Below are 19,751 nucleotides of genomic sequence, written 5' to 3'. Positions count from 1 at the left end.
GTCTGATATTATTGATTTTCTGACCAATTTCCTTTAGTATTTCTTGTAGCTTTGGTTTGGTTTTTGCACATTCTCTAAGCTTGTGTTTATCTGTAAATGTTTTAATTTTACCTTCATATTTGAGAGAGAGTTTTGCTGGATATATGATCCTTGGCTGGCAGTTTTTCTCTTTCAGTGCCCTATATATGTCATCCCATTGCCTTCTTGACTGCATGGTTTCTGCTGAGTAGTCTGAACTTATTGATTCTCCTTTGTAGGAGACCTTTCTTTTCTCCCTGGCTGCTTTTCAAATTTTCTCCTTATCTTTGGTTTTGGCAAGTTTGACGATAATGTCTCTTGGTGTTTTTCTTTTTGGATAAATCTTATATGGGGTTCGATGAGCATCTTGGATAGATATGCTTTCGTTTTTCATGATGTCAGGGAAGTTTTCTGCCAACAGATCTTCAACTATTCTCTCTGTATTTTCTGTTATCCCTCCCTGTTCTGGGACTCCAATCACACGGAAGGTATTCTTCTTGATAGAGTCCCACATGATTCTTAGGGTTTCTTCATTTTTTTTAATTCTTATATCTGATTTTTTTCAGCTATATTGGTGTCAATTCCCTTGTCCTCCAGATCCCCCACTGTGCATTCCAATTGCTCGAGTCTGCTCCTCTGACTTCCTATTGTGTTGTCTAATTCTGTAATTTTACTGTTAATCTTTTGGATTTCTGAATGCTGTCTCTCTATGGATTCTTGAAGCTTATTAATTTTTCCACTATGTTCTTGAATAATCTTTTTGATTTCTCAACTGCTTTATCAGTGTGTTCCTTGGCTTTTTCTGTAGATTGCCTCATTTGATTTTTGAGGTCATCCCTGACGTCTTGAAGCATTCTGTAAATTAGTTTTTTAGATTCTGCATCTGGCAATTCCAGGATTGTATCTTCATTTGGGAAAGATTTTGATTCTTTAATTTGGGGAGTTGTAGAAGGAATCATGGTCTGCTTCTTTATGTGGTTTGATAATGACTGCTGTCTCTGAGCCATCTATAAGATATTGTAATGATTTATTTTGTATTTGTTCACTGAGTCTTGTCTTGTTTTGTTTTCTTTCAATATACGTTGATGGGTACTAGATTGCTCTGTCTTGATTGTTGTAGCCTTTGAATCACTTATGTCCCACTACCAGCTGGTTTGGGCTGTTGCCAGATATATAAGCCTAAGAGTCTATTCACTATTCTTGAGTAGAATCTGATTTTCAGTTACCAAGTGTGTGGTGTAGACTGTCACCTATTCACTTAGAGGAGTAGTGGTGATGGTTGTGTGCACCAGATTCTAGTAGCAGCAGGGGGTCACACTCCAGGGGGGTCAGGATGCTGACAGGCTTCCCCCAAGTGCCAGTGAGGTAGTTATGTCTCTATTCCTAAAGCACTTTGGTAGATGGGCTCTGCAGCTGTACCTTAGGCACCCAATGCATGTACCTCTATAGATTGGTGGGTGTCACTATCCTTAGACCACTATGGCAGGAGGCTGTGTGGTTTGGGTGGAGCTTCAGCCCTCAGTTCCCCATTGTGGGTCAGTGAGGGCTCTGTTTAATAGGTAGAGATATCAGACCTGGGAAACTTGTCTTTCCTGTAATCCACTAAAGCAATTACTGTCAGATCACTATCAGAATGGCCTTTGCATTTTAATAGCCACCTTGTTCCCTGTAGGGATGAAAGTCCAAGACTGTGGATCTCATATGCTTAGCTGGATCTGCTTCTGTATTTTTAGTCCAATTTTGGGAAGTCAGGGAAAGATTTTTGGTCTTTGGGTTTTTTGTATCTGCTTCTCTCAGGCCAGGAGAATGGGTTAGGAAAAGACAAAAACAAAGAAAAACTGCAGAGCACTTCTCTCCCTGGCCCAGGAAATTCCAATGTTAATGAAGCCCCCTGGGAAGGGGAAGGGAGGGATCAGATAGATAGGAGAGAGTAGCACCCAGGAGTATAGACAAAGTTACTTATCTTGCTTGGTGATGACTATTTTATCTGAGATTCCTGAGGGGCGTGTAGCCCGTGTGTGTTGGCTGGGTCTAGATTGCCCCCAAGGGTCAGGCCTGCATCCTGTGCTTGTGCTGTCTCAGAAGCCACGGTCAGTTCCTCCGTTCCCAGTTCAAAGCCCAGCACCAAGGTTCTCTGGCTGGGATGCCACGCTCCAGGCTCCAAAACCAGTTGCTGCTTCCCAGTGACTTTTCCTCTTGTCAGCTGCATCGCTGCGCTGCCTGCGTGTGCTGGCTGGCTTTCCCCAGAGGTCACTTCTGGGGGCTAGGGCTGCGTCCTGCGTTTGCGCCGTCTGAGAATGCCGTACTCAACTCCCCTGTGCCCAGTCCAAAGCCTGGCCCCAAGGTTTTCTGACTCGGACGCTGGCTCCAGGTTCTGAAAACAGTCGCTGCTTCCTCACGATTGCTTGTTCTCTTGTTAGCCGCGTCAATGTGCAGCCTGCTTGCACTGTCTGAGTCTCTGTCACTCAGGTCAACTCTTTAGATCTGTATTTGATGGTCATGGTTCATAGTTTGTCATGTATGTGATCGAGTTACTTGTTTTTCCGAGTCTTTTTTGCAAGAGGGATTCGAGGTAGCTTCTACGTAGTCAGCCATCTTAGCCCCCCCCCCCAGAGAACTTTTTGAAAGAAAGTCCTGGCAATCTAAAAAAAAAAAAAAAAACTTTTTTTTTTTTTTTTAATCTACCTCCAAAAAATTAGCCACTGAAAACCCTATGAGTCTGACACATATGGGGATGTCATGAGTCAGACTCCACTCTTCAGCAACTGTTTTATGTGTCTATGGAGGGGGGAAGGCAGGGAGGGAGAGAGGGTTGAGTTTGCCAAATTGCAATCTGGGGGGCTAGGTTGGCACAGGGGCCAAATTAGACATGTGACTTGTTTTAATAAAGTTTTAGTGGAATACAGCCACGTTCAATCATTTACATACTGTTTATGGCTGATTTTGCCCTACGATGGCAGAGTTGAGTATGACAGAGAATGTGAGAATCACAATACCTGAAATATTTGTTTTCTGGCCCTTTAAGAAAATATTTGCCGGCCTCTACCCTAATTCAAATCCACCAGGCAGTCCTTGGAAACTCTATGAGGCAGTTCTACTTTGTCCTATAGGGTCACTATGAGTTGTAATTGACTCCACAGCATCGGGTTTGATTTTGGTTTTGGTTTTTATTCTAAAATGCAGCCCTGGTGGTGCAATGGTTAAGGGCTTGGCTACGAACCAAAATGTCTCTAGTTTGAATCCACCAACCACTCCTTGAAAACCCTGTGGGGCAGTTCTACTCTGTCCTATAGGGTCGGTGTTAGTCAGAATCAACTCCACTGCAATGGATTTTTTTTTTTTTTTTTACCCTAAAGTACCGAAATGGTATCCTATAATGTATAGGTTGATAAACTTTGTACTGATTAAATTATAATCTTTGTATTCTCAGGACAAATTACTAAGTGGTCGCATATTGTTATCATGTTGGTTTCCAATTGAGTGTATTGAATGGTTTCTACTGTGTTCGGCAATAGGGCTGTAACACTGAAGAGACAAATATGAATCCTGCAATCATAAAGCTTACAATCTAGTTTGAAATATGCTGGATAAGTTATTAGATATGTGACAAATTCAGAAATGCTGAATGCTGTGCAAACAAATAACAGAAGAATCTAGCCTATTCTGATTGCAAATGCTGTGTACATATGTGTGTTTGTGGGGGAAAGGGATATCAGAGAAACTTTTTCTTATTTATTTAATATTATTGTGCTTTAGGTGAAAGTTTATAGCTCAAGTTAATTTCTCATTCAAAAACTTATATACATACTGTTTTGCAACATTGGTTGCAATCCCCACAACGTGACAGCAGGCTCTCCCTTTCGTCCCTGGGTTCCCTTTGCCCATTGGTCCATTTTCTGTCCCTTCCTGCCTTTTCATCTTGTTTTTGGGCAGGAGTTACCTGTTTGGTCTCATATATTTGGTTGAACCAAGAAACACATTCTTCACGTGTGTTATTGTTTGTTTTTAAAGGCCTGTTTAATCTTCGCCTGAAAAGTGGGCTTCGGGAGTAGTTTCAGTTCTGAGTTAGCAGAGTGAAGCCTTTTCTTAATTCATTCAAAAAATAATTTTTGAACATGTACTTTGTGCAAGGAAATATACTAGGCACTGAATGATAGTTTTGAAAAAACTTGATCCTTGTCTTCACTGCCCTAATAGTTGATTGGTGAAAAAAGAGAAATAAACACATATATACATAATTAAAATTTGTAATAGGTTCTGTAAAAGGAATAAACAGGATGCAATGAACAGAATAAGAGTTGGGAGATCGGGCACAATGAAGTCCTTAATGGGAAAAGTGTCAATTATTGTTGGAAACTCTAAAAAGGAAAACAATACAGTAGCTGGCAAGGAGAGAAAATGTTTATGCATCACCTACAGTTATGGATTGACTTGTGTCCTACAAAAAGATATGTTGAAGTTTTAACCTCAGGCACCTACCAGTGAATATGACCTTGTTTGGAAGTAGGCCCTTGGAAGATACTACCAGCTAAATTAAGATGAGGTCATAGGAGAATAGGTTGAGTCCTAATCCTGTATGAACCCAACCCATTGTCATTGAATCAATTCCAACTCACAGCAACTTTACAGGATAGAGCAGAGCTGCCCCCATAGGGTTTCCAAGCCTGTAAACCATTACGGAAGCAGACTGCCACATCTTTCTCCCATGGAGCAGCTGGTGGGTTCAAACCACCAGCCTTCCAGATAGTAGCTGAGCACTTAATCACGGAAGAGACACAAACACACACAGAAGGAAGAACACCATGTGAGGATGGAAGCAGAGATTGAAGTTATGCTGCCTCTCCATGTCCAGGCATTTCCAGGGCTACCAGAGCTGAGAGAGGTAAGAAAGAATCTTCCCCTAAAACATTCAGAGAGAGCATGGCCCTGCCGACACCCTGAATTCAAACTTCTGGCCTCCAAAACTGTGAGACAAAAAATGAATTTTAGATTTGGCCCTTTATGTATTTGTCCTTTAAGCATTTTGTCTGAGAATGAAGAAGGCATTCAAAACCCAAGTTGTTCTCCTGATGAATATAAACAATCTCACAAATACTAACATCAGACATGTTCACTCTGTGATCATGATGATGTAAGATTTAAAAAAAAAAAGACAATTTAATAATTATGTCTAAGCACATGCAAAAACAGCATTATTGTACAAACCAGAAGAAAACCAAACACCCCCCTCTTCTGGCTGATATGAGTGACTGCTACTTCTTTGTCAATTATAGCTTTAGTTCCTTCTAGATAAGATACATTAAGATACCCAAACATAGACTTATCCCCAGTAACTGTTAGCATCCAATCCAGAAAAAGCCCTACTTCCTTGAAAGCACCCCTAAGTCACCTAATGTGAGCCTCAATCCTATAATAATTCCTTTCTAACACCCTTTTACTGAGAGGCTCCATACTTCCCGTGGCGTGTGATCTCTCTCATTGCAATATGTTAGTTAAGACCAATGAACAATAGATGCATTCCTGTTCTGGAAGGCAATGATATATTTTGTTTGACTCTCAAAAACCTAAAACCAAACCCGTTGCTGTCGAGTCAATTCCAACTCATAGCAACCCTATATGAAAAAGTAGAACTGCCCCATAGTGTTTCCAACAAGCAACTAGTAGAATAGAACCACTGACCATTTGATTAGGAGTCAAAGCTCTCAACCTCTGTGCCACCAGGGCTCCTTGCTTGTCAAATCAACCAGATATGCCCTCTTTACTACCAGATGCCATTGAGTCAGTTCTTACTCATGGCAACTCCATGCGTGCAGAGTAGAGCTGCTCCATTGGGTATTTGAGTCTGTGACCGTTCAGAAGCACATCACCAGGCCTTTCTTTCAAAGCACCTCTGGGTGGGTTTGAACCAACAATATTTCTGTTAGTAGCCAAGAGCTTAAATATTTGTGTCACCTGGGAACTCCATGTCTTTTTTAAAGGTGAAGAAAATAAGGCTGTGAGATTTTAAGTAATTAGGCAATTTTGCAGAGTTATTTGGAGAGTGTTTAATAAACATACATCTATTCTACACCTACTATGTGGAGCAGGATATGCAGACTAACATTTTGAACTAGTATTTATACCTTTAGCTTTTTTGTATTTTTATCTCATTTAATCCTCACAACACACAGTGAGATCGTTTAGATTCTAATAGGCAAAATGACTCCCAAAGGGCACATAGATAATGAGTGATGTTCAAGAGCGTAGGCCTTGAGGCAAGTGCCACTTCATGACTATGTGACCTTGGTTGAGAGCCCTGGTGGCACAATGATTAAGCACTTGGCTACTAAGTGAAAGGTCGGTGGTTTGAACCCACCAGCAGCTCCATAGGGGGAAAGACCTGGCTATCTGCTTCCACAAAGATTGTTGTTATTGGGTGCCTTCAAGCCGGTTATAATGCATAGTAACCCTATGTACAACAGAATGAAACACTGCCCAGTCCTGCACCATCCTCACAATCATTGCTATGCTTGAGTCCATCTTTGGAGCCACTGTGTCAATCCATCTCCTTAAAGGTCTTCCTCTTTTTGATGACCCTCTACTTCACCAAGCATCATGTCCTTCTCTAGAGACTAGTCCCTCCTGATAACATGTTCAAAGTACTTAAGACTAAGTAAGGAGAATTCTGGCTGTACTTCTTCCAAGACAGATTTGTTTCTTCTTCTGGCAGTCCATAGTATATCCAATATTCTTTTGCCAAATCATAAATCAATTATTTTTCAGTCTTCCTTATTCACTGTTCAGCTTTCACATGCATATGAGATGATTGAAAATATTATGGCTTGGGTCAGGCCACCTTAGTCTTCTAAGTGACACCTTTGCTTTTTAACATTTTAAAGATGTCTTTTGCAGCAGATTTGCTCCAAAATGTCATTTCATTTCTTGGCTGCTGCTTCCATGGGGGTTCATTGTGGATCCAAGTAAAATGAAATCCTTGACAACTTCAATATTTTCTCTATTTATCATGATGTTGCTTATTGGTCCAGTTGTGAGGATTTTTGTTTTCTTTATGTTGGGGTGTAATCCGTACTGAAGGTTATAGTCTTTGATCTTCAGTAAGTGCTTATGTCGTCTGCATATCACAGGTTGTTAACGAGTCTTTCTCCAATCCTGATGCCATGTTCTTCTTCATATAGCCCAGCTTCTCAGATTGTTTGCTCAGCGTACAGACTGAATAAGTTTGGTAAAAGGATGCAACCCTGATGCACACCTTTCCTGATTTTAAACCGTACAGTATCCCCTTGTTCTGTTCAAATGACTGCCTCTTGGTCTATGTATAGGTTCCTCATGAGCACAATTCGGTGTTCTGGAATTCCCATTCTTTACAATGTTATCCATAATTTGTTATGATCCATAGAGTCGAATGCCTTTGCATCATCAATAAAACACAGGTAAACATCCTTCTGGTATTCTCTGCTTTCAGCCAAGTTCCATCTCATGTCAGCAGTGATATCCCTCATTTCACGTCCTCTTCTGAATCTGGCTTGAATTTTTGGCAGTTGCCTGTCAACGTACTGCTGCAACCACTTTTGAATTATCTTTAACAAAATTTTACTTGCACGTATTATTAACAATATTGTTCAATAATTTTCACATTGTGTTGAATCACCTTTCTTTGGAATGGGCACAAATATGGTTCTCTTCCAGTCGGTTGTCCAAGTAGCTGTGTGGTGTGATGGATCATTTTTGTGTGGCCTTTCTAGCCATGGTCTTGTAACTCCCACTGTGTGATAGGGTAATTGTGGCCCACCAAAGGGATTGGCCAGGTTTGCCATCCCACTGGGCCTGAGATAAACCACCCCAGGGGTGATAGAGAGAATAGTCCACTACCAGGAAGGAGGGAGAAAGCAGCAAGACAGACCAGCAGGAGACATCACAGTAAGCTTCCCCACTCACTGATCGAGAGAGTTGAGTGTCTTTGGGTCAGGAATAGGCATGCCTGCAAGTATGGCTGGGAAGTGGCTATCCTGATGGAAGAACTGTATCTCTGAGTGTTCCTGAGCCTGAATTGTAAAATGTAACATCCCTCATAAACCCCACAATTGTGAAAATGGTCTGTGAGTTATGTACGGCCATTGCAATGAATTATTTAACCCAGCAGAGAAGTAGAGAGTGCTCTGGAAGGAATGGTTGGTGTCAGAATTGGTAAAGATGGCTGAGTGGGGGGGCATGTTTGACCTACACCTCATAGGAATAAGTCTTGGGCTGTTAGTCTTGGTTCTCCTTCCCCCTTGTGAAGTTAGAGGCAGTCAGACACTGTCCCAATGCCGTTTTTACAAGCTGTCTCCAAATTTCTTGGCATAGATGAGTGAGAACCTTCAGGGCTGCATCCATTTGTTGAAACATCTCAGTTGTTATTCCATCAATTCGTGGCAACTTGTTTTTTGCCAATACCTTCAGTGTAGCTTGAACTTCTTCCTCCAGTATCATCAGTTCTTGATCGTATGCTACCTCCTGAAATGGTTGAATGTTGTTCAATTATTTTTGGTACAATGATTCTGTGAATTCCATCTTCTTTTGATGCTTCCTGCATTGTTCAATATTTCGGCCATAGAACCCTTCAATACTGCAACTAGAAACTTGAATTTTTCTTCAGTTCTTGCACCTTGAGAAATGCCAAGAGTGTTCTTCCCTTTTTTGTTTTCTAACTGCAGGTCTTTTTGCACATTTCATTGTAATACTTTGTCTTGTCAAATTGCCCTTTCAAATCTTCTGTTCAGCTCTTTTACTTCATCATTTCTTTCATTTTCTTTAGCTGCTCTACTTTCAAGAGCCCATATATGTTTATTACTCACATTTACACACCAGCCAGTAATGCCAAAGATGAAGAAATTGAAGATTTTTACCAACCTTTGCAGGCTGAAATTGATATACAATCAAGATGCATTGATTGTGATTGGAATGTGAAAGTTGGAAACAAAGAAGAAGAAACAGTAGTTGGAAAAGATGGCCTTGGTGATAGAAAAGATGCTGACGATTGCGTGCTAGAATATTGTGAGACTAACAACTTATTCATTGCAAATACATTTTCTCAACAACATAAACGGCAAGTATACACATGGACCTCACTGGATGGAATACACAAGAATCAACTCAACTACATCAGTGGAAAGAGATGATGGAGAAGCTCAATATCATCAGTCAGAACAAAACCAGGGGCTGACTGTGCAACAGACTATCAATTGCTCATATGAAAGTTCAAGCTGAATCAGAAGAAAATAAAAATAAGTCCACGAGAACCAAAGTATGACCTTGTGTATATCCTAACTGAATTTAGAGACCATTTCAAGAATAGATTTGACACATTGAACATTAATAATCAAAGACTAGAAGAATTGTGGGATGACATCAAGGACATCAAACATGAAGAAAACAAAAGGTCATCAAAAAGACAGGAAAGAAAGAAAAGACCAAAATGGATGTCAGAAGAGACTCTGAAACTTGCTGCAAAGATTACAGCCTAGGAAACCCTATGGGGCCATCGTGGTCTATTATGCAGACTCCATGGCACACAACAACAACCACTATCAACACTCTGGAGTCAGTGGAGCTTAGAAGTGATGAGCACATGCTCTGAGGTCAAAGTGCTTTGGTTCATAATTAAACTCTCTGTGCCTTGGTTTTCTCAAATGTAAAATGAGAATAATATGAGATTCATAGTGTGAATGTGAGGATCATATTAGTTAATAAATGCAATGTATTTAGAATGGTGTGTGTTACCTAGTAAATGCTCCATAAATGGGTGTTTTATTGAAGTCTAGAATTCAAATTAAGTTTTTTAGGCTCCAAAACCTTTTATTTTTATTTTTTTTTTCTCCTGGATAGGAATCTCTCTATCAGACAGTGTTGGAAGGAAGGAAGAGTGATGATGGATTGGATCAGGCACACGATTAAGAAGAGCAACTGGCTGAAAAGATGAGGAGTGATACACAATTTATTTAGACTTTTAAGCAATGAGATGACAGTGTTTGGGGAAAGGCTTTTCCGAGCCCACCTGGGAGAAGACAGATTTGGCCTCCCAGGAGCCTAATCTGAGACTGACTCTTACCCACATCGGGGGCTGGGTCTTTCCCTTGCCTGTGCCTTCTGTGGCCTGAAACAGTCAGGATTAACTCTGGGGTGTCTGCCACATGGGGTAGAACTTACTGAAGAGGATGAAGTTCTCTTAGATCCAGTCTCAGTCTCCCACAGATGCACTGACCCAGGCAAGAGCAAAGAGTGATGTTCAGTAATTGGTAGGTGATTTGGGGGCTATGCTAGCCGTAGTGCATGGGGATCTGAGAGGTGAGACCAATAGCAAGGAATCTGAAAACGGATATAATTTTGAGATCAGAGTTGGTTTAGTGGAAACATTACTTCCGGAACATAAGTGCAACTTAGAATGTCCAGTTTTGGGAATCATAGACTATCAGAGTTAAAAGAGACTTTAAAGACCATCTTTTACACCCTCCTCTCCCATTTGATACTTAAATTCATTCTGCTACCAATAAATTGGCTAGCATTCTTTGAGGAAGCACCTGTTTCCTCTTGAGAGACAAGAATTGCCCTGTGTGGTGCCACAGACCCTCTTTCTGCTCACACTTATGGCAGAAAGCAGGGGTTTCTGACAAAATCTCTCATGCCATAGAAGCTGTGACTAAGAAGACCTAATAAGGTATTGTATTCTTTCAAGGGATGGTGCATTTAAAAGTATTTCTCCTAGAACCAAAACGTAAAACCAAACCCGTTGCGGTCAAGTTGATTCTGACTCATACCGATCCTATAGGACAGAGTAGAACTGCTCCATTGGGTTTCCAAGGCTGTAATCTTTATGGAAACAAACTGCCACATCTTTCTCCTGCATAACAGTTGGTGAGTTCAAACAGTGGATATTTCATTTAGTAGCCAAGCGCTTAACCACTGTGCAATCAGAGGACTGTGCAATTATTCTCTAATTGGAGAATTAAAGACACTTGATGCAAAAAGGTAGGGTCCAGAGTTCTTTCCAGTAATCTGGAAATTGTTCCATGTTTGCAAGACCTTACTCAGTCTAAACATACAGTTGACTTCAGAAAAGCTAATGCATAGAAAGAGGAAACATCATCAGTAACAGCTCTTTTCACACAAAAAATGAGCAAACAAATGTTTCTTGAACTGAATTTCTCTGGGTGAGTGGGAGTAATGGGTTTTTCAACAACGTTAGGGGAGGTGGGGGAAGACTAAATTTGAGATGTTAAGTTTATTTTGGATTTTTTGAGCTTGAGAAGCCTAGGGGAGAAGAAGGATGTATTCAGGTACAATTGAAAAAAAAGTAATAAAATTTAGGCTAGGAAAAAATTCAATCGTATTCAAGAATATTAATTGAGCATCTGTGCTATTTCATTGTGTTAAGCCTTGGCAGGAGGATATACAATAATCAATAAAGTACTGCATTTACTCTTAAAGATCTCACCATTTTATGGAAAGGATAGACTCATTAAAAAGTGATATAGTGTGCTAAGTGGAAACTGTTTTGAGGACATAGAAGAAGGAATAAGTAACTTTCCTAGAGAAGTCAAGAAAGACTCAGTAAAGGGTTAATATTTGACCTGATTTTGAAAATTGGGAAGCAACTGTCATATGAAGAAAAGAGGGAGGAAGGAAAACCAGAAGCAAATGGTCAGGAAGGACAAAGGTGCCAGAAAAATAAGGAAGCAAGGGTCTCTGTTTTCACAGATTTGTCTCCTGCAATTGGAGAGGTGAATGCACAGGCCCTTTAAAATAGAATGAGTTCAAGAAGAGTCCTTAAACACTACTTGCTTTGAATGAATTTAGCATTTTAAAATAGCAAATCCAAAAGTTTATTTCTCTTTCAGGGCACTTAGGTTTGAGGGCAATCTCACTGCAATGAATTGCTTAATATCGCCCTTCTAGTCATAGTCTTTGTGACTCACACACAATGATTGAGTGGAACTATGCAAATAAGTTAACATGGAACCCTGGAGAAGGGATTGGCCAACTTTGCAATTCCGCTAGACTTAAAATGAGCCATCCCAGAGACAGACGGAGAGGGAGGCTCTCACCCCAACCAAGAAAGAAGAGGAAAGAGTGGAGCGTGTCCTTTGGATCCAGGATCCCTGTGTTGAGAAGCTCCTGAAACCGTGAGACCAAGTGAGAGGAAGAGCTGTAACGCCAAAGGTGGTGAGAAGTGGCAGCAGAGAAATGATGGCAGCAGAGGCAGGAGACTGCAGGAGACCAGCAAAAGACCAGGAAGAGACCAGCAAGAGACTGCACGGTGGGCTTCCTGGCCCACAGAGTGAGAAAGCTGAGTGCTTTTGGGCAAGAGCAGGTTACCTCCGGCCACTTGGTAGAGCTAGGTTTGCCTACCCAGAGAGCTAGAGCTGAGGGCCTTCTGGTGGGCGTTTACTGGTGGAGTGGGGTGACTCAGGGCACTTACTGGCAGAGCTAAAAGAGCTTTGTAACATTTTTTAGAGCAGGACAGAGGCTGAAGGGCCAGGGAGAGGCATGGTTTCAGGCTCTGCTGAGAAGAGGCTGTCCTGATGGAAGAACTCTATTCTGAGTGTTCCTGAACCAGAACTAAACCCCATATTTGTGAGTGTTACCTCTGAGTTCTGTGTGACTATTGCAACATGTTGTCAGGAGGCATTTGTTCCTGGAGAGGGACATCATGCTTGACAAAGTGCAGGGTCAACAGAAGGGAGGAAGACCCTCACCGAGGTGGATTGACACAGTGGCTGCAACAATGAGCTCGAGCACAGGACCCGGCAGTGTTTCGTTCTGTTGTGCATGGGTTCGCTTGCTAACAACAACAACAAAATTGCAACAAATTATCAAACTCATCAGAGAAGTAGAGTGTGCTGTGGGAGGGACAGATGGTGTCAGAATTAGTAAAAAGGGCTGAGGAGTGGAGGTATGTTTGCTGTCTGCCTCATGGTAATCAGCCTCTTTGATCTTGGTTCTCTCTCCTCCTCCTGAAGTTAGAGGAGATCAGAGGCCTCTGCCCAGGCCATTTCTATAGCAACATTTAGAATTGGGTGATAAATATGAGGCAAAGGGAAAGAATTGGCCTACAAATTATTAAATTAATTAGTTTGATTAAACAATTTCTTACTGAATTCTTTTTTAAAGAGTTCAGTGAGTGTTAAAATTATGCCGAGTATTAAAATTACAAATATAAGCAAGAGACTGCAGTTTGCCAGTGTAGTGGCTGGAACTGAGCAGCCCTGGCCAAATGCAGCATGACCTGCAGTGAGCAGTCTGACTCACATTATCTTTGTGACTCATTAGAAGTCATATTGTTTGTATTTTTGTTGTTATTGCTTTGTTGCTGTCGTTCTTGTTTTATATTTTGTTTTGTTTTGTTTGTTTTTGCAACTGCTTCACAACTTGCTTGAGAAAAAGTTAGAATGTCCAATCCTTCTTTTTTTTTGGTATAAAATTTCATCAAGCGAGTATTTATATGTTTTCTGAAAATGCAGGGTTTATGCTTATTGCCCCACTCATCTTTCTGTCAGTAACACCCACAGGGCAAATTCACACCTCCGTCTCTGGGCTTGAGGTTGGAATAGTTACATTTCAGTGATGTTTTAAAATGCACATCAGGCCCTGCCACTCATCTATCTAAGTTTTCAGTGGTGCCCTACACCTCTTGGAATAAAAAAAAATAAAATAAAAAATGAAGTCCCAAATAATTTGGTGAGCTTCCCCCCAGCTGCTTTACAGTTCGGAGGAACACGCATTTCCTAACTCAGGCTGCTTACTACTCAGGGTCTGTGCATGAGTTATTGTCTGAAAATGTACAACTCCTACCCTCCCTTGAAAATTCAACTCAAGGGCATTGTCCTGGCCTGTCTTCCTGGGCTGAGAAATTAGCCTCTTTCTTGACATTCTGCAGTGTCCTGTACTTCACTGAGATGACTAATTGTTGGGTCAGCCTACTTTATGAGGTTATAAACTTTCTGGTGACAGCGATTGTTCCTCATTGAATATTTTACTCTTTATGCCTGACATAGGTATCTCTTTTGGTTAGTATCCAGGCGACAGGTGCAAACAGTTAAGCACATGACTACTAAACAAAAGGTTGATGGTTTGACCCCACCCAGAGGAGCCTTGGAAGAAAGACCTAGTGATCGTGTTCTGAAAGATCACAGTCTGGAAAATCCTATGGAGCAAATTTCTATTTTGCAATACATGGGGTCACTCTGAGTCAGAATTGGCTTGACAGAAATTAGTTTTTTTTTTTTAATGCCTGACAAAGTTTTTAGAGGTGAAATGAACAATTAAAAAACAAAAAACTTGGCACTGTATGAATTTCATATACAAAATTCACCCATTGATACTTGACTGAAGGAAAAATATGGCCTGGGAGGGAGCCTAGTATGTTTGGAGGAGACCACATAATATGTAGGTAAACAACATGGAGCACAAAAGCTGAAATTGTGTTTCTGTGACCTAGTATATATATGAACTTGAAAAATGACATAACATCTCCATTCTCTCCATCTCTGACTTTTCTTATCTGTAAAATGATAAATCAATGGTACTTATCCAGTCAGATGTGTGAAAATTAAGTAAAATATTAAATGCAGAACACATGGAAAAATGCTTGATACGTAGTAAGTACTAATAAGTGTTAGCTATTACTTTTTTTTTTTTTAGGGTAGTAGTAATGGTAATAGAAATAATGGTAGTAATTAAACTGCATTCACAGAAGAAGAGTTTTGAGCTGGATCTGGTAGTAACCTGAATCTAGTTTTCCCTCCTTTCCTTTCCAACCCAAGTCCCCCATGGAGCAATACAACCACTCAAGCCTGGCTGAATTTGTGCTCCTAGGCTTCCCCAATGTGGGAGATGTTAGGGGATGGCTCTTTGTCCTACTGCTGTTGGCATACCTGTTCACCATCTGTGGAAACTTGCTCATCTTCTTAGTCATACAACTGGATGCAACTCTACGCACACCCATGTACCACTTTGTCAGTGTTCTCTCCTTCTTGGAGCTTTGGTATACGGCCACCACCATACCTAAGATGCTAGCCAATCTTCTCAGTAAGAAGAAGACCATATCTTTTGCTGGATGTCTCCTTCAGACATACTTCTTCCACTCCCTAGGGGCCTCTGAATGCTATCTTCTTACAGCCATGGCCTATGACAGATACCTGGCCATTTGCCGCCCCCTCCACTACCCTGCAATTATGACTCCAACACTTTGTGTCAAGATGGCTGTTAGTTGTTGGACTTGTGGCTTCCTGTGCCCCATTTCTGAGGTCATTCTGGTTTCCAAGCTCCCTTTCTGTGGCTACAATAAAATCCAACACATTTTCTGTGACTTTCCACCTCTGTTGTTCCTGGCCTGCAAGAATACTTCCATTAATGTCCTGGTGGACTTTTTCATCAATGCCTTCATCATCCTTATCACCTTCCTATTTATCATGGTTTCTTATGGGAGAATCATTGAGGCTGTGCTGAAGATACAAACAGCAGGAGGAAGAAAGAAGGCTTTCTCTACATGCACCTCTCATCTCATTGTGGTCCTCATCTTCTTTGGGAGCATCATCTTCATGTATGTGCGGCTAAAGAAAAGCTACTCACTGACCCTTGATCAGACACTTGCTGTAGTCTACTCTGTACTAACACCATTGGCCAACCCAGTTATCTATAGTCTTCGTAACAAGGAGCTCATTAAGGCTATCAAGAGGACAATCTTCCGTAAGTGTGGGAAAGCTCATCCCACTCATCACTGATTTTCTACTACAACTCCTCCCCCACTTTAATGTTGGCCTCGTAAAAGTCCTACGTACCGTACCTTTGGCCTGAATTTCATTTCCTCTCTCCTTTTTAAACACTTTATATCTTTATGTGTTTTTTTCTGTCTCCTACAACTTTGTTGTTGTTGTTTTTAGGTGCTGTCGAGTCAATCCCAACTCATAGTGACCCTATGTACAACAGAACAAAACACTGCCTGGTCCTGTGCCATCCTCACAATTGTTGTTGTGTTTGAGCCCATTATTGCAGCCACTATGTCAGTCCATCTTGTTGAGGGTCTTCCTCTTTTTCAGTGACCCTCTACCTTACCAAGCATAATATCCTTCTCCAGGGCCTGGTGCATCCTGATAAGAAGGCCAAAGTAAGTGAGATGAACTCTCGCCATCCTTGCTTCTAAGAAGCTCTCTGGTTGTACTGCTTCCAAGACAGACTTGTTTGTTCTTCTGGCAGTCCTTAGTATATTCAATATTCTTCATCAACACTGTTATTCAAAGGCATCAATTTTTCTTCAGTCTTCCTTATTCATTGTCCTGCTTTCACATGCATATGTGGCAATCGAAAATATTATGGCTTGGGTCAGGCGCACCATAGTCTTCAAAGTGACATCTTTGCTTTGTAACACTTTAAAGAGGTCTTTTGCAACAGATTTGCCCAATGCAATATGTTGTTTGATTTCTTGACTACTACTTCAATGGATGTTGATTGCGAATCCAAGTAAAGTGAAATTTTTGACAACATTTTCTCTGTTTATCATAATGTCCCGTTGTGAGAATTTTTGTTTTCTTTTTGTTGAGGTGTGACCCATCCTGAAACTGTAGTCTTTGATCTTCATCGCTAATTCCCCTTCACTTTCAGCAAGCGAGATTGTGTCATCTGTACATCACAGGTTGTTAATTAATCTTCCTTTATTCCTGATGCCCCATTCTTCTTCATATAGTCTCGAATTATTTGCTCAGCGTACAGATTAAATAAGTATGGTGAAAAGGTACAACCCTGATGCACACCTTTCCTAATTTTAAACCAGGTAGTATTCCCTCATTCTGTTCCAACTTCTAACACTTGGTTGATGTCATCAATTTGATTCCTGTGTTTTCCATCAGATGAGGTCCATGTGTACAGTCAAATTGCCATTTATGTTGTTGAAAAAACCATTCGCGAGGGATAAGTCATCGTTCTTGTAAAATTCTGTAGTGCGATCTCTGGCGTCATTTCTATCACCAAGGCCAAATTTTCCAACTACAGATCCTTCTTGTTTCCAACTTTCACATTTCAATCATCTAAGCCTTTATGCTTTCCTTTTTACTTGATCAATGTTTTAAATATTTAAGAATTCTTTAGCATCTCCTTTCTTAAAAACAAACACACATATCTTTGGTTACATATTCACATCCAGCTACAGCTCTATTTCTCTGCCCCCTTTTCAATCAAACTTTTCAACATAATTATCGACACAATATATACTCTCTTCTTCACTTCCTATTCGATTTTCAGCCTATTTCAATCTGGCATTGGATCAGATCTTTCAAACAATATGTGGTCAAGGACACTTCTATGTTGCCAAATCCATTAGACCATTATTGTCCTCATTTTTTCTTGAACTCTTGACACACATGACCAGCCCTTACTTCTTGAAATAGTTTGTCTCTTAGCTTCCATGACATAATTATCTCTTGACTTTCTTCTTATCTCTCTTATCAGGCTTTTTTCAGTCTCTTTTTTCCTCTGGCACTATCTTCTTACATGCTCAGAGTCATTATGGTTTTAACTACCTTGCCTATGACAAAAACTCTTGAATTTATATCTCCAGACCAAAATAACCCTAACTGGATGTCTCCCAGGAATTTAAAACTTACCATGTCAAAAATTAAATCTTCAAATTTCCAGCCCAGTAGGCTTGATGATTTTGTTTTCCTGTGCTTGGTCCATAAAGTTTTAAATAATATGTTTCATTTCCTAGTCTTCCATCTCCACTTTTAATTTATTATTAACCTATGTCAATCATTCTTCCAATATATCCCTCTTAAATATGTTTATTTCTCTTTCTTTTCAATGTTACTAAAATCCATTGCCATCCAGTCACTTATGACTCTCATAGAAATCAATATACTACCCTGATGTAAATCACTAACATCTCTCAACTGGATTAATACAGTGATATCCCACTTGACGTCCTTGCTTCTACTCTTGTTCAACTCTAACATATTTCCACATACAATCCAAAGTGATATGTTTTAAATGTAAATTGGATATGCCATTCTCTAAAACCATTCAAAGATTCCCAACTGCACTTAAGCTAAAATTCAAAATCCTTAACATGCTTTATAAGGTTCTGCAAAATTCTTACCTGCCTTCTCAGCATTGGCTCCCACCTCTTCCCCCTCAGCATACTCTTCCCCAGCCATAGTATCACTCTTTGAGTTCTCCAAATTCATTAAGATCTTTCTGGTTTCAGGATGCTTGCACCATTCTTTCCCCAAATCTTTATTCTGCTTATTCCTTCTCATTGTGTGAGTTTCTATTCAAGTATCTTCAAATGATACTATCTTTGAGACAACCTCTGAACACCCAGCTTCATTTATTTTAGTCTTTTTGTATGCTTTGTTTTCCTTCAAAATACTTATCACAATTTATATGTGTATGCATTTTTGTGTATACGTAGATAGATGATATAGATATGGATATGCATATGGATATAGATATAGGTATAGATGATTATCATTCTTTCCTAAAAGTCTATAAACTACATTTGGTCTGAAATCATATATGTTTTGTTTTTGGGCATATGCCCAGAATTTAGCCCAGTGTCAAAACACAGTGAATATTCAATAAAAATTTGCTAACAAAAAAACATAAATGAATAACCCACCTCTGTCAACTTTAATAATCCCATCTTGATTCCAATCACTACTTGAGCCCACTCTTCCATAGAATGCTTTTGTCTACCTTAATTTCACTAACCTCTGTATTTCCTTCAACCAGCCTCATCTAGTCCCATATCTGCCTTTTGGACCTCTTTGGATAATGCCTTGCTTAGCCACTAAATATACGACCACACTCAGTTAACATCTCTGGATATGTATGTCATCATTTACAAACTCTGGTGGGTAGATAAACTATCTCTAGATGATGCTGATTGCTAACATTGTATAATTCTAAGATTCCATTTAACCCTTTGCTTTCTTGTATGTCTTTTGTGGCCTTTGAATTCCGAGGAGGTTTCTTTTTCTGAGCCACAAGTTTCCCAGAAATAGTATAGATTCCTGGAATGTCTATGAAATTTTCTGAATATTCAAACAATTATTTAAATTAGAGGATTTTATTAGCTATGAAGATTAATAGAATATATATACAATTTTTTTTTTTTGCTGAAAATCATTCAAAAGCAACTAAAGCAGTATACCAACAACAAACTGCCAGAAATTCAAATTAGATTCAGAAGAACCAGTGATATCATTGCAGATGTCAGATGAATCCTGGCTGAAAGCAGAGAATACCAAAAGGATGTTTACCTGTGTTTTATTGACTATGCAAAGGCATTCCACAGTGCAGATCATAACAAATTATAGAAAAACATTGCAAAGAATGGGAATTCCAGAACACTTAATTGTGCTCATGAGGAACCTGTACATAGATGAAGTGGCAGTAGTTCCAACAGAACAAGGAATTACTGAGCAGTTTAAAGTCAGGAAAGTTGCGCGTCAGGGTTGCATCCTTTCACCATACCTATTCAACCTGTATGCTGAGCAAATAATCTGAGAAGCTAGACTATAGGAAGAAGAACAGGGCATTGGATTGGAGGAAGACTCATTAGTAACCTGTATTATGCAGATAACACAATCTTGCTTGCTGAAAATGAAGAGGATTTGAAGATCAAATACTACAGCCTTCAATATGGATTACACCTCAACATAAAGAAAACAAAAATCCTCACAACTGGACCAATAAACAACATC

At 40.0% G+C, this 19,751-nt stretch overlaps 1 protein-coding gene across 1 annotated transcript; it reads left to right on the top strand.

Annotated features, from left to right (window-relative positions):
• The first annotated feature begins 14,817 nt into the window (after nucleotides 1-14,817).
• On the top strand, nucleotides 14,818-15,855 carry LOC126073805 (olfactory receptor 6N2). Its single transcript, XM_049880900.1, has one exon. It carries the CDS (start codon nucleotides 14,823-14,825, stop codon nucleotides 15,774-15,776), a length of 954 nt encoding a protein of 317 aa, XP_049736857.1. The 5' UTR covers nucleotides 14,818-14,822; the 3' UTR covers nucleotides 15,777-15,855.
• Nucleotides 15,856-19,751: the final 3,896 nt, after the last annotated feature.

Source organism: Elephas maximus, chromosome 3 (genome assembly GCF_024166365.1).
Source record: "Elephas maximus indicus isolate mEleMax1 chromosome 3, mEleMax1 primary haplotype, whole genome shotgun sequence".
Classification (NCBI taxonomy): domain Eukaryota; kingdom Metazoa; phylum Chordata; class Mammalia; order Proboscidea; family Elephantidae; genus Elephas; species Elephas maximus.
Note: the sequence above shows the minus strand (reverse complement) of the source record. Positions and strands in the feature narration are given on the sequence as shown.